This window comes from Chlorocebus sabaeus, chromosome 18 (assembly GCF_047675955.1).
Source record: "Chlorocebus sabaeus isolate Y175 chromosome 18, mChlSab1.0.hap1, whole genome shotgun sequence".
Taxonomy (NCBI): domain Eukaryota; kingdom Metazoa; phylum Chordata; class Mammalia; order Primates; family Cercopithecidae; genus Chlorocebus; species Chlorocebus sabaeus.
Window position 1 is genome coordinate 18,054,515 of NC_132921.1, and position 15,667 is coordinate 18,070,181.

The 15,667-nt window shown below is 44.0% G+C and overlaps 1 protein-coding gene across 1 annotated transcript in view; it reads right to left on the reverse strand.

Moving 5' to 3' along the window:
- The window catches only part of TNFRSF11A (TNF receptor superfamily member 11a), a 65,665-nt gene that overhangs the window by 24,319 nt on the left and 25,679 nt on the right, over window positions 1-15,667 (reverse strand). The window contains exons 4-7 of the mRNA XM_008013871.3: window positions 12,445-12,588; window positions 8,161-8,254; window positions 6,439-6,533; window positions 4,719-4,832 (exon numbers count right to left, since the gene is read on the reverse strand). Of these exons, the coding sequence (XP_008012062.3) occupies window positions 4,719-4,832; window positions 6,439-6,533; window positions 8,161-8,254; window positions 12,445-12,588 (447 nt within the window). The remainder of the gene's footprint in view (window positions 1-4,718; window positions 4,833-6,438; window positions 6,534-8,160; window positions 8,255-12,444; window positions 12,589-15,667) is intronic.

A 15,667-nucleotide genomic window follows, 5' to 3' on the forward strand; every position in this document is an offset into this window, starting at 1 on the left:
AGAAAACACAAAGCAAGGATAAGGACTTCAAGTTATTATTTCCCACTTCTTTTCTTTTAAATAAAGGTTATTATGTATATTTAAGGTATACAACATGGTATAGGACAAATATAGATAGTAAAATGGTTACTATAGTGAAGCAAATTAACATACCCATCATCTTACTTAGCTACCCATTTTTATGTGTGTGTGGCAAGATCCGCTAAAATCTACAAATTTAGCAAAAATCTTGAATATGATACAATATGATTAACTACAGTCCCCATCCATACATTAGATTCCTGGACAACTTTCTTCATCCCGCATATCTGCTACTTTGTTTCCTTTGACCCACATCTCCTCATTTTCTTTCCCCCTGCCCCTGGTAACCATTGTTTTATTCTATATCTCTGTATATTTGACTTTTGGGGAATACTACACATATAAGTGCAATCATTCTAGAGTTTTCTTTCTGTATCAGGCTCAGTATTATGACCACTAGGTCAGTTCAATATTATCTTTCAACAGAGTCCACTGCAAGTCTTTCAGTGAGCGCTCCTGGGAGTGAAAGCATTTAAAAGTAAATCAACTGATTTAAAGGCTATGAAGGGCCAGGCGCGGTGGCTTATACCTGTAATGCCAGCACTTTGGGAGGCCAAGGTGGGTGGATCACTTGAGGTCAGGAGTTCATGACTAGCCTGGCCAACATGGTGAAACCACATCTCTACTAAAAATACAAAAATTAGCCGGGCATGGTGGCACTCGCCTGTAATCCCAGCTACTCGGGAGGCTGAAGCAGGAGAATTGCTTGAACCTGGGAGGCGGAGGCTGCAGTGAGCTGAGATTGTGCCGGTGCTCTCTAACCTTGGCAACAGAGCGAAACTCGGTCTCAAAAAAAACAAAAAATAAAAAAATAAAGGCTATGAAGCCATCTTACTCCTATCAAAAACAGAACTTCCTGTTCTATGCAAAGCAAAACATGATCCACTAATGTTTTAGTGACTACCTCTGGGCACATTTGGGGGCTGTCAGAGTTGCTGCTATGACTATAGACATTCTCATTCTCTTAAGTTTTCTTTGGTTATGAGGGACTAAGTTAGACATCATAGAAGAACCAAAGAAAATATGTCTAGGAGACTGATTTTTCCAGTAAACTAGCTTGAATGTACTATAAAAGTGAGGCAAGCACAGCAAGCTAGGTGCCAGACCCACTGAGACCAGCAGGCCCCAAGACCTTTTCCACTATATCTGGCTACTTCTCAGAAGAAAGAATATGTTCAAAAACTACATCTCCACTCACTCTTACAGAAGTGGTGAAACCTAAAAGGTTAAATTGTATGAATTTTAAGAAATCTATGGATTTATATTATACAAAGATACAATTTTATCCTACTTCTAATGAACATTTAATGTTGGGCTCACTATAAAGACTAAAGTTAGGACTGGACCTGGTGGCTCACACCTGTAATCCCAGCACTTTGGGAGGCTGAGGTGGGCGGACTGCTTCAGCTCAGGAGTTTGAGACCAGCTTGGGCAACATGGTGAAACCCCATCTCTATAAAAAATACAAAAATTAGCCAGGCATGGTGGTGCGTGCCTGTGGTCCCAGCTAATTGGGGGGCTGAGGTGGGAGGATTGTTTGAGCCCAGGAGGGAGGTCGAGGCTGCAGAGAGCTGCTCTTCTGCCACTGCAGTCCTGCCTGGGTGACAAAGTGAGACCCTGTCTCAAAAAGCAACAACAACAACAACAACAACAACAACAACAACAAAAAACTGACTAAAGTTAGGAGTTGTCAGATTCTCCATGGGAAGATCATCACAGTTCAGTATAATAGCTAATATGCACTTAAGCATGCCAGGGATGGTGCCAAGCAGTCTCATCATAAAATAGGGGAAATAATAGTGCCCACCTCATGGTGCTGTTGTGAAGATGTACTTAGTACATGCAAAATATATGTAGTCATGTCGGCACATATTAAATATTTAATATATGTCAGCTATTGCTATCATCATCATTATTCTTGCTTCTTTTCTATCACTTTGAAATTATATATCAAGGTAAACTTACCCGACCTCCCCCGACACCCCGCCAAAAAAAAAAAAAAAAAAAGAGGACAATTGCAGCTGTTTCCTTGGAGAAATCAGTCTAGACAATCACAAATGGCACTAAAAATAAATACCTGTCCATGGAGCTGGTAAACATGCAGACCTGCCATGATCACCTCTGCCCTGGACAATTGCAAACAGCTTCCTAACTGGTGTGCCTGCGTCTACGCTCACTGTACCACACATTTGTTTGGTACTCTAAAGCCAGAGGGCCGCCCTTGGTCCCTTTTGCTAAGGACAAGGAGCAAACTCCTTCAGCAGCCCTGCAGTGCTACATGGTCTGGCCGTGTCCTCCTCTCCAGCCTCGTTTTCCACTTGGTCCCTGACTTTGTGCTACAGTGCCACTAGCTCCTTCCAGCCCGCTAATGCACCGTGCTCCCCTCATCATGCAGCTCTCAGGATAGAATGCCTGTGGTTCTCCTGATGTCTCTTGGCTAGCGAATTCTGACTTGTCTTTCAGATCTTAACTCACACATTTCCTCCTCTGGGAGGCCCTGGCTGGCCTCAGGGATGGGCTGACCTTCTGTCGTCTGCTACCTGGTGCTCAGCAGCTTCCCTTGCACACTCGGCTTCCCTCCGTGGGCTTAACGCCTACCCTGACCACTACGATGCTTCCTCCAGGAGAGCACTGGCTGTGTCTGCGTTGCTTGATATTGAGACCCCAGTGCCAGTCCAGTCCCTGATGATCAGTAAACACGTAAGGATGAATGGATGAAGAGAGCGCTAACAGTCATGACATCCAATCCAGTAAACGGTAGGCCCATAAGGCAGTAAAATAGTATCAAAAAGAAAAACCTAAAGAACCAAACATCAGGAAGTCTGTTTATCTCACATAAACATGACTACAAGTGACCTTCATCCTCTGAACATGCGTTATCCAAATCCCCAGTAATGATGTTGTTAAGGAGGTGAAGTTGCATTAAATAAAAGCATTCAACAATGAACAGACTCTTTAAAAAATGGTCACCACTCGGCTGGGTGTGGTGGCTCACGCCTGTAATCCCAGCACTTTGGGAGGCCAAGGCGGATGGATCACGAGGTCAGGAGTTTGAGACTAGCCTGACCAACATGGTGGAACCCCATCTCTACTAAAAATACAAAAATTAGCCAGGCGTGGTGGCAAATGCCTGTAATCCCAGGTACTCAGGAGGCTGAGGCACGAGAATCGCTTCATCCCGGGAGGCGGAGGTTGCAGTGAGCCGAGATCACACCACTGCACTCTAGCCTGGGTGACAGAGCAAGACTCCGTCTCACAAAAAAAAAAAAAAAAAAAAAAAAAAGGTTCACCACTCAAACATTGCTCACTGCTTACCACTGGCATCAGAAATCTCCATCTTTCCTCTTTAATTAGTCTTCTGATTGTCTAGTGTTTCATTTGGCAATGTAATGGTTAGAGAAGCAGCTAGATAGGCAGGGTCTCATGAAGTCCAAGGGTGTGATGTGGGAGAACTGATCAAATCACAGCAAGGCAAAGTGGGCCATATAAATAAGCAATCAACTGGGCCAGGCATTATGGCTCATGCCTGTAATCCCAGCACTTTGGGAGGCTGAGGCGGGTGGACCACCTGAGGTCGGCAGTTCTAGACCAGCCTGGCCAACATGGTCAAACCCTATCTCTACCGAAAATACAAAAATTAGCTGGGCATGATGGCAAATGCCTGTAATCCCAGCTCAGGAGGCTGAGGCACGAGAATCACTTGAACCTGGGAGGCGGAGGCTGCAGTGAGTCAAGATCGTGCCATTATACTCCATCCTAGGCAACATAGCGAGACTCTGTCTAAAAAATAAATAAGTAAATAAATAAACAAATAAATAAATAAGAGAGCAACTGAAAATGGAAAAGGATCGTGAAACATCAGGTTTTTAATATTCAAGTCAAAAGAGAATGACTTGAATATTAAAGGATTAAGAGATATTCTTAGGAAATCTAATGAAGTCTTGAATCCTTTCACAAAAATTACACATTTTTAGCTTTGTAGTCTAAAAGTTAAACATGACGTGATGTTTAAAGACACTAACAGTTCTTGTCCAGGCTGGACTGCAATGGCATGATCTTGGCTCATTGCAACCTCTGCCTCCTGGGTTCAAGCGATCTTCCTACCTCAGCCTCTCAAGTAGCAAGGATTACAGGCATGTGCCACCATGTCTGGTTAATTTTGCATTTTTAGTAGAGATGGGGTTTCACCATGTTGGCCAGGCTGGTCTCGAATTCCTGACTTCAGGTAATCCACCTGCCTTGGCCTCTCAAAGTGCTGGGATTACAGGTGTGAGCCACCGCACCTGGTGGAGGTTCTTATTTCCAAGTAACACTGCAGTCAGGAATTCGCCCTACTGGTCATCTAAATATTTTATGTATATTTTAAATGCACGCATTAAAAATTGATGTATTCTAGGATAAATGCAAGCTGCTGTATACGTGATGCTGTACAGTCTATACAACTTAAACATGCAGCTTACAAGTCATCAGTTTCCTGAACACCAGAGTATTCTTGTTCCCTTATATATAACTAGGCAGAATATTGGCTTTTTCAGGTTTTTGGAGTTCGGTTTCTTTTTGTCAGAGAATGATAAAACATGATCTAGAAATCTATCTCTTTTAAGATTAATTTGCAAAAAGCGCCATAGACACCATACCTGTGAGTGCTTTCCCTTTTTTCCTATAGCAAACGCCAAAGATGATGGCAGCCACTAGGGCCACAGATGTGAAAAGAAGCAGAATTATTACACCGGGCAAGTAAACCTGGGGTTCTGTATTGAAAGAAAATGAGAAATATGGTATTAAAGATTCTTTAATTTTACGCAGTTGAAAAACAAATCCTGGTAAATCAAACCTCAGAATGAAAAATGTTGGTTTGGGATAGCAGAAGTGAGAGTCCCCACCCCTGGCTGCCCTTTGTCCACGAGTGCTCACATTCTGAAGGGTGAGATCCACAATCTTAGCCAGCCTGGCTCAGTCCGGTTTCACTCTATGGGAGAGCAGCCCAGGGCCATTGCGGTGTTTCTACCTTAGAACATCTCTAATCATGCTCACCACACCACCCAGTCTCATTCTGGCTAACCTCCAGAACCCTTCAGTATCCCCAGATGAATGACCTCCGCAGACAAAAGGAGTTTCTTCTATCTCTTTCCTAATAGCAACAGGGCACCAGGGCTTTGCCGGTCATGAGAACAGAACCACAGCCATCCTGTGAAATATTTCTGGAATTTTCATCCCCAACACCATGTGGACCCAACCGTTTTCTTCATCCCTCCCTGATCACTTCATTGCTAGAATCCTTGTTAAAAACTCTTGATTTACTTGACGTGGTTTCCTGGACTCCTACTTTTCCTCTCCTTCTCTTTTTTAAAATAACTTTTTATTCCTTCAGTTATATTTAATGTTATCTGCCAAACGGTCTTTAAAATGTTTGCTCTGATTGTGTAACTCCACATCCAGAATGCTTTAATGTCTTCCTGTTTCCCAAAATGTCAAGGCCAAACCCCTGATTTCTTGGTCAAAGCCTGTTAACCCGGTTATTCTGTGGCCTATTGTTCTCTTTCCTCATCCTAAAGGTCTACTTGCCACTTAAGCCATCTCTTCCGATATCTGGACCCGCATCTCCACACTGTCCTGTTCACCAAGTAACCAGCCTCCACCATCAACTTTCTGGCAATCTGAAACTCCGCTTAAGACTAATTTAATGTGGCCATGTGCAGTGGCTCACTCCTGTAATCCTAGCACTTTGGGAGGCCAAGGTGGGCGGATTACCTGAGGCCAGCAGTTTGAGACCAGCCTGGCCAACAACGTGAAACCCCGTCTCTACTAAAAATACAAAAATTAGCTGGGCATGGTGGTGTGTGTCTGTAATCCCAGCTACTCAGGAGGCTGAGGCAGGAGAATCGCTTGAACTCACGAGTTGGAGGTTGCAGTGAGCCGTTATCATGCCACTGCACTCCAGCCTGGGCGACAGAGCAAGACTCCGTTTCAAAAAAAAAAAAAAAAATTTAATCTGCAATATGTTCCATAGATGATAGTAAGATCCTAACAATTTTGGGAGATGACCAAAATCTCCTCATAGACACTTGTGACCACCATCATCCCACCGTGTCTGAGCATTTTATGTTTGCAGCTCTATTTTTTTTTTATGCATATTAAAACATGATTAGTTACCCCCAATCCAGTGTAGAAAATTATCAAGGAAACAACACACCTGGAGTTACACTACTGATTAAAATGAAACATTGAGCTGACCGTGCACAGGATGAAACAACGGGGGAGAGGATGCCTGCAGATCCATGTGCCATCTGGGAGGGATCTAAACGACCTGACTACCCCGGGGCCATCTATCAACCAACAGGCTCGTTTTAAACATACCATTTGGTGGTTTTCTAGATAGCAGAGAAGAACTGCAAACCACGTCGGATTTCTCTGTCCCATGATGTTCTACTGTCTTTCCAAGGGAGGTACAGCTGTGGGGGCAGGGGGAAGGCAGTTCAGTGCTTTGGTTTTATATGCTTGTTTTTTAAAAAATGAACAAATGCAAGGCTCTCCCAGATGGCCAGCTCCTTCAGGAGAGGAACCCATGCCTTCCTGGACATTTGAATCTTCCGTGCCTTCTACAGGGAGGAGAACATCACAAGGTGGGACAAAGAAATATGCAAAAGCAAACGCTGCCTGTGTTCTCTGACAGTTACTCAGAGAGTGTGGTCAGCAAAGCAGCAGAGCAGAGTCTTCAGGAAAGACTATTCTGGCCATGCCCGGTGGCTCAGGCCTATCATCCTAGCACTTTGGAAGTAAGAAGATTGCTTGAGCCCAGGAATAAGAGACTAGCCTGGGCAACATGGTGAAACCCTGTCACTACAAAAAATTTAAAAATTAGCTGGGTGTGATGTACATGCCTGGGGTCTCAGCTACTGGGGAGGCAAAGGCAGGAAGACTGCTTGAGCCCAGGAGGTTGAAGCTGCAGGAAGCCATGTTTGTACCACTGCACTTCAGCCTGGGCAACAGAGCAAGATCATGTCTCAAGGAAAAAAAAAAGTATATTCCAATAGCTTCAATTACATGGTTAAGTGATACACTTTTGCTGATTTTTTTTTTTTGAAAACACAGAAAATCCTCTTGAACATAAAATTTGGATAAGTGAATCAGAAAATAAACATTTATTTATGTATTTTAATTTAATTTTCGTTGTTTAAAAATGTGAGATAGGGTCTTGGTAAGTTGCCCAGGCTGTTCTCAAATTCCTGGGCTCAAGCAATCCTCCTGCCTCAGCCTCCTGAGTAGCTGGGATTACAGGCATGCGCCACCACGCCTGGCAGAAAATAAACATTTCATAAGGAATATACAGGGAACTGAAAGAATCATTACATTGATTATTAGTATTCAACAACAAGCATGAGATGAAAGCACCCATGAATTCCACTATAGATACACTCACATACATGAGAAATCATACATAGATGAGATTCTTCATCACAAAATTATGTATTACTGTAAAAGACTGGGAACAACCTAAGTGACTATCAATAAAGAACTTATTACATAACTTACACTTCATCTCTACAATGAAATACTATGCAGCTGTGAAAAGCCACGAAAATCATGAACTGGTGAACTAATATAGAAAAAGCTTCAGGATATAATACGTGAAAAAAAAAACCCAAGATGTTTACAGCGTGCAAACATTTATATAAACAGGAGGCTTCTAGATGTGTGTACACACACACACATACACACACACAAATATCTGGATGAATAAATCAGTGATGTTGGGAAGTTGGGAGAAGTAGGCATGACCACTGAATAAATGTTATAAATCATTTTCAACCAAACAACGTTAGAAAAAGCTGTAACCATAAGTCACAGATTACCAAATCTAAAAAGTCACAAGAAGTTCCTGTCACACATAGGGCTGAAGAATTAGTTTGACTGGTTTATTTTCCCCATGTTGAACTGACAGACTTTTTCCATTTTGAATGTGGCTTCAAGAGGAAGCCTAACCCAACAGAATCCATCCCTTTTCAACCCAGACGAGACAGTGGAGGTTGAGTTGTTTAAAAACCAACCATCTCTTCTGACTCCTTTGTTGTTACTTACTTGGTCCAGGGTCTGCATTTGTCCGTGGAGGAAGAGGCGTCTGAGAAGTAGCCTGCAAGGCAAGGTTTGCACACCGTGTCCTTGTTGAGCTGCACTGTGAAAAAAAAACAAAAAAGAAAAACCCAGACAGAACAAACACAGAACAAACGAGGTCACTTAGAGATCATCCAGGCTGAGACCCCAGAGGACTGGAGGTTAGGTGCTGCCTCTGTCTGCTCTCACCTCCCACCCCTGTGCCTACCCCGTGTCTGATTCCTTCAGCTCCCACAGGCTTGGGCCCACAAAGCAGTTCTGACCCCAGCAGTGAGTTACAGAACCACGCTCGTAAAGGTAACTGGCTCGATGTCGGACCACTAACACTCATCTGTGATGTCCAGGTCAGGCTAGCTCTGGTCTGGATCACTAACACTCTACTGTGATGTCCAGGTCAGGCCAGCTCTGGTCCTGACCTTTTGTGGTTCAGAGTCACTTCCCTGGTCACTAACACTTTGTTTCCTAGTCTGGGAGCTGGTGTTGACTGCTCCTGCTATCTGCCTCTTGTTTTTCCCTACGCATCTATGTACCTACGTACCTGTTCAAATCAAACATTAATTTGAACAGCTTTTTTTTCCTTCTTTTCTTTTGAGACAGAGTCTCGCTCTGTCGCCCAGGCTGGAGTGCAGTGGTGCGATCTCAGCTCACTGCAAGCTCCGCCTCCCGGGTTCCCCCCATTCTCCTGCCTCAGCCTCCCAAGTAGCTGGGACCACAGGTGCTAGCCCAGCCTTTGTCTGCAAGGAATGGCAGACCCATTACTACTTTGAAGGGAAACTCACTGTCCTGACCTCTTCTGATGAGCTTAATCTCCTCAGTCCAAGTATCAGAGTCTCAGTTAAAAAAAGAAGACAAGGAAGAACCCTACAGGTCTCTTTCCCTGCCACCAAGGGTTGGTATCAAACATTTTCTATAAAGGGTCATACAGTATCTTAGGCTTTGCAGGCCTGTGGTCTCTGCTGCAGCTACTCATAGCATGAAAGCAGTCCAACAATACATTAAAAACAATGGATAAGGGTATGTTCCAATAAAACTTTACTGATAAACACAGTGGCACAATGGATGTTAGACTCCTTCCTTAATGGACAGCGTTGAAAGCAGGAGTTGATCCTGGTTAGTAAACTGACTTGACTCTCATATTCCTCATGAACTACACTGTCAAAATAAATGTCTCAGGTTTCCTATGCCTATTCCCTCTACTGCAATCCACGCATGATGATTCTTCGGTAAGTCCCAGGAAGAACACTGGCTGCGATGTGATATCACAATCAGGCAACTGGCTGGTGCCCAAGCCACAAATGACTCCTGAAATTAGTAGCACTTCTGTGATTTAGTTTCACGAATAAAACACTAAAAAAAGGAATTAAATTTTCTTTGTCCAAAGTCAAGTACAAAGTATATTCTTGATTTCTGCAATTTGGCTGGCTAAGTAGGGTACCCGCTCCTGCATCTAGCAATTTGATTTGCCTTGAAATCTAATAACTCACATGAATTTGAACAGGTTTTTTTTTTTTTTTGAAGACAGAGTCTCGCTCTGTCACCCAGGCTGGAGTGCAGTGGCGCAATCTCCGCTCACTGTCAGTTCTGCCTCCCAGGTTCACACCATTCTCCTGCCTCAGCCTCCTGAGTAGCTGGCACTACAGGCGCCCGCCACCGCGCCCGGCTAATTTTTTGTATTTTTTTAGTAGAGACGGGGTTTCACCATGTTAGCCAGGATGGTCTTGATCTCCTGACCTCATGATCCGCCCACCTCGGCCTCCCAAAGTGCTGGGATTACAGGCATGAGCCACCGCGCCCGGCCAATTTGAACAGCTTTTTAAAAGAGAAGCGCAATCTAGAGTTGTGAGAAGCTCTCAAAATCTAAGACATGGGAGCTAACAGGCATGCAAAGGGTTAAGGGTGCTAATTTCCATAACTTGACTTCCATATGACTGTTAGTAACACTGACCCACCAGAAGCATCCTGCAGGCTCCTTTCCTTGCTCCCTTTCATAATCACACTTTTCCCACTTTACAAAAGGCATACTTCTTACCCACCCCAGAGTTTGCGGCTATGCTGCCAAACCTCTGAGATGTCGAACTAAGTGACAAGTGGAAACACTGGTGATGGTAGAGCTCCCGCGCCCCCGGGCACACCTCCCACCTTTCCCGCTCTATCAAGGGCAAAAGCAGGATGACAGAAATGGGGCAGCTGTGATCAGGCTGAGTTGTTCTGAATTGAAATTACGCAGGGTGGGGCAGGAGTGAAATTTCCATTCATCTACCCCTTCCCCTCTATCTTCCACCTATTTTGTCCCAAAATGAACCCATTTCCAAAGGTACAAGGCAGAGAGAACGTCTAATAGAACCCCTGATGTGACATGCTGGTGAAAACCTGGAGGAAAGGCTCTGGGCCGCTTCTATTTTAAAATCAGAATTCAGAGGGAGTTGGCTGTGATAGGGAGATCTATTTTAACAATTAAAAAATCAAGTTAGACTTTTTGTAACAGAAAGCACATGTGGTTTAGTCAATGCATTTGATAATAAAGACCGAGTGTGTCAGTTAGACTCTGTGATGGACATTATCCTTGATATGAATTGAAATGGATAGTATTTTAATTCTCCCAACCCTGTCCAAGTATTTTGGGTTAAAACCAGGTGCCTCTAAGGGAATGGTTAATAGGCATAAATAATCATTTGTTAAGTCTTGGAAAAAACTGCTTTTGTTATACTTTCTAGAACTCAGGAAAGCAAATGACTCTAAGAAATACTTTTTCAACTCAAAAGAATTTCTATGTCTTTACTTTCAACAAAATTGGAGGACACAATTGAATTATCAACTGATAGATCATTAAAAATAACTTCTGATATCACATCAGTAGGTGAGCTTGGACATATAAATCAGAAGGTACTGAAAAAAATTGAGGGACACGCCTATAACCGAAGTGTTTCCTTTGCCATTCAGTTATTTATGTGAACAAATTTCTCGGCACTTACATACATAAAAAAAGTAGAAACAAAATTGATGTTGAATGCTGTTGCATTTTAGCAATAAGTAATGTTCAGCCATAAATATATGAATTGGAAAAAAAATCCCACTCATGGAGGTCGGAGGTTTTTACTTTTACGATTATAATACAGCAAAATAGGATATATTCATTTTTGACCAATTGTGTAATAATAAAGGTAGTGACAACTTGGTCCAGAAGAAATGCTTTTAGTCCTGAGTCAAAGTAAATATTTAAAAATTAAGATTTCAGCCGAGTGTGGTGGCTCACGCCTATAATCCCAGCACTTTGGAAGGCTGAGGCAGGCAGATCACCTGAGGTCGGGAGTTTGAGACCAGCCTGACCAACATGGAGAAAACTCACCTCTACTAAAAATACAAAATTAGCCAGGCATGGTGGAGCATGACTGTAATCCCAGTTATTCAGGAGGCTGAGGCAGGAGAATTGCTTGAACCTGGGAGGCAGAGGTTGCAGAGAGCTGAGATCGCGCCATTGCACTCCAGCCTGGGCAACAAGAGCGAAACTCCATTTCAAAAAAAAAGATAGGTGCCTATTTTTCAATAGGTGCATATTTGAATATGAAAACGTGATTAGTAAAACCCCTCCAAGGATAAAAAATATATCAGGATAAAATTCTGTGGGGAAGGCGGAATGGATAGGAAACAAAAGGAGAGAAAGGAATTATGTAAACTGTCAAATAGTTAAATATGATTAGTGCATTTAAAAATGAATCATAGTGGGCATCAAATGGCCGTGGTGTTTACATTCCACTGGATTCGTCTCTTCAGTGTTATCGCAGTTACAATTCCCCGGTACCTAAGTCCTTATTAGTTCTTTAAACTTGTAACAAAAATTTTTAGATGTCAACTTAAAAACGTGCTGGGGTGGGGGATGCATGGTTTTGCCAAAATTCTAATGGGCGCATACTCTTTAAAAATGCCCAACCACCCCTGCACTATCCTGCTGGCTCCTAAGTAGGGATCCTAGGTTTCCACAGATGGAGGAGCCCCAGCGCCCCCTGGCAATGGCCAGAGCATGTGGGCAAATTGCCCGCAGTCCCTTTGAAGAACCTAGGCGGAGGATTCATTCTCAGGTCTTGCCTGGGCCTGCATCTCGTGGAAAATCAGCCCCCACCTTTCCTCACCCCTCGGGTTCCTCCAATGCTGCCTAGCACCCTGGAGCTTTCTTGCTGCTATTATCAAGACTGTCTCAAAGCTAGCTTTGCATGGCTCAGCAAGAGCCGACAGACGCACACATCCAACCCGTACACGGGTGCTGGGCGCCCAGGCCCGGCGCGCACTCGGTGTTGCGGCGGCAGCACTCGCAGTCCTGGCTCCAGTGGTACCCAGCCGTGCAGGCGCAGCGCCGGGGGGCCGTGCTGTTGCCGGCGTCCACGGCCACCAGGGCCTTGCCTGTGGGAGACAAGAGACAGGTCATTAGACAGGGAGGAGCAGCCAGCCCAGACACCGCCCACGACTGCACTATCCAACATCCAGCCCAGAGCAGCCCAGACCAGCAGCCCGCCTGGCGGGCCTGCGGAGTGAATCACCAGGGCACTGCTCGAGAAGTCCCAAGTTCCTCTTTGCACTTCCTGCACTGGCACGAAAACGTCACGGGGGGGTTCTTCTCTCTCATAATTAAGAGTTTTGTGGGCTTTTTTTAAAAGTCAATTTTCATGTTAGTAGGAAGATAAGGACTTGGGAATTGATGATCATTGAATGTTCTGGCAAATGCAGAAGGGTCACAGAGCTGAGCTTCCTCATTTTTCATAAGTTCAGATACCACATACATAAGACTAACGCGAGTTTGGACCTTAGAGAAAAAGGCTTCTGGAGGTTTAGGATTCATCTTAGGATCCTGAGGCATCCCAGGGTGAAAACGGGCTGTTGTGGAGTTACATGAGTGGAGAGGGCACAGAGGCAGGCCCAGTGACATGCTTAGAGGCAAACTCTCCTCAAGCACCCAGGTGGCCTTCTCGTTCCAAATCTCCTGGCCCCTTCCAGTTTTTCTGGAATGCAGGTATGTATGGTTTTTCCAAAACCATGGGAATTGATCTGTTGTAAACACTACACACACACACACACACACACACACGTGTATCTGTTATAAACTACATACACACACAAATAGGAATCAAAGTATGGATCAATCAACAGTCAGTCCTCATTATTTGCAGATTCATATTTGTGAATTCACCTACTCAATAAAATTTATTTGCACCCCAAAATCAGTCCTCTTGGTAATTCTGCAGTCCTTCAGGGACAGAACCGTGTACATTTCGAGTTGCTCCACACTCAGGTTTCTGGCTGAGGTTGGGCCAGGCGATGCTCTGCCTTCTTGTTTCAGCTCACAGAAGGTAAACAAGCATTTTGTTGGTGATTTCCCTGCTTATAACAGCCCCCAGCTGTCGTGCTGAAGAGCTGTCTAGTGTTCTAAGTGCAAGAAGGCTGTGGTGTGCCTTACGGAGAAAATAACTGTTAGAGAAGCTTCGCTCAGGCATGAATGACAGTGCTGTTGGTCATGAGTGCAATGTTAATGAATCAACAACATGTATCAAATAAGGTGTCTTTAAACAGAAACACACATGAAACAAGGTTATGTGGTGATCAGTCCATGACGGTGTGACTGGAGGCTTGCAGGAACCTCACCCTGTAATCCACTAGGACTAATGGCTCAGGATTTGCTAATTCAGCGTTCCTGGTGACTTTACAGAACACAGCTACCGTGCATAACCAGAGTCAACTGCACATATGTGCATGACCCCGCCCCCCAACATGATACAAATCAATAACATGATTTAAAACAGACCTTGTACCCTCCTAGGGCTCCTTCTCACCTGGATTGTCCAAACAGCCCCTGCACTTTATATTCCTGAATACTTATAGGAATTCCAAAGGAAAAACAAACAAGCAAACCAGAAACCCTCTGCCTCTTATTGTCTCAAGTTATAGCCCATAGGGAGGGGACATTTCCTATTTCCAATCTTTATAAGCTTAGTGACCCTGGAGAAGTGCCCCCATCTCCTGCAGTGCCCACTCTTCCAAGGCCCCAGTCAGCTCTGCAACATCAAGGTCAATACTCAGAAACATGTCCACAATGCATGGGAACATCCACAGACACATGCCACTTCTCTGGAAAATTCCAGCTACTCCTAGGATCCCATCCGAATGTAAGCCTAGGTTGTGATGAATAATTTTGACATAATTTAAAGTATTGTATGTAATGTACCAGATTTTTGGCTTTAATCAACTTTGGCAGTAGACAGAATGAATCTTTATTTCCAAGGGACAGCAATGAGTCAAGGTCATTACTAAGCAGTAGGAAATAAAAAAGGCTCGATCAGATGCTTCTGCTCAGTGGAGTTTCCGTGTTACCTTCCCCAGCCAAAATCTGCCAGCTGTCTCCAGCATATTAGAAAAATTATGGTGTTCAAAGAAACACTTATTCTCTAATTGTGTCCACTGGGGAAAAAACTTCTATACACAAGGATCAATCCAGTAGTGAGTCTTCTCTAGAATCCAGACTGAGGTCACTAAATACAATGTTCCTCTAAAAACAATCAGGAATCCTTAAGGAAACGTCTGATTGTAGTTTAAGACAAGAATTATGCAAGCTAAGCATGGAAGCAATAGATGCCTGGGCTGTATCAAAACACCTGGGGCCACCTCATAGAAGTGTGACAATCCAAGCACCATTACAACCAGTTACTGCAGGCAGGGGACCATGGCTCACACCTGTAATCCCAGCACTTTGGGAGGCCTAAGCAGAGGGATCACTTGAGGTCAGGAGTTCAGGAAGAGCCTGGCCACACGGTGAAATGCCCTCTCTACAAAAAAATACAAATGCAAAACAATATATTAATCATCCAGCATTCTCCCAAGGACTTATATTATGGAGGTATTTGAGGTGTTTCAGTTTCAGTCTATTGCAGTTATTGTTTGTTTGTTTGTTTTTGAGTCTTGCTCTGTCACCCAGGCTGGAGTGCAGTGGCACAATTTTGGCCCACGGCAACCTTGGCCTCCCAGGTTCAAACGATTCTCCTGCCTTGGCCTCCCAAGTAGCTGGGATTACAGGCATTCTCTTAAGAGAATTAAGAGACATATTTTGCTCGTGATTCCTTCAAATAAACTATACTTTAAAAAACATTCCAGGCAAAAAACTTAAGGCAGTCTGGTAAGGAGATGAAACTGTGTTAATAAAATATTTATAGTTTAGGAAAAAGGTCAAGAGTAGACCTGGTTTTGAGTCCTGCTTCACATGTGTTAACCTTGGAGAAGTTATTCAACCTCTCTGAATCTGTTTCTCAATCTTTAAAGGGGATAGGCCAGGCGCGGTGGCTCACGCCTGTAATCCCAGCACTTTTTGGGAGGCCGAGGCGGGCTCATCATGAGGTCAGGATATTGAGACCATCCTGGCTAACACAGTGAAACCCATCTCTACTAAAAGCACAAAAAATTAGCCGGGCATGGTGGGGGGCGCCTGTAGTACCAG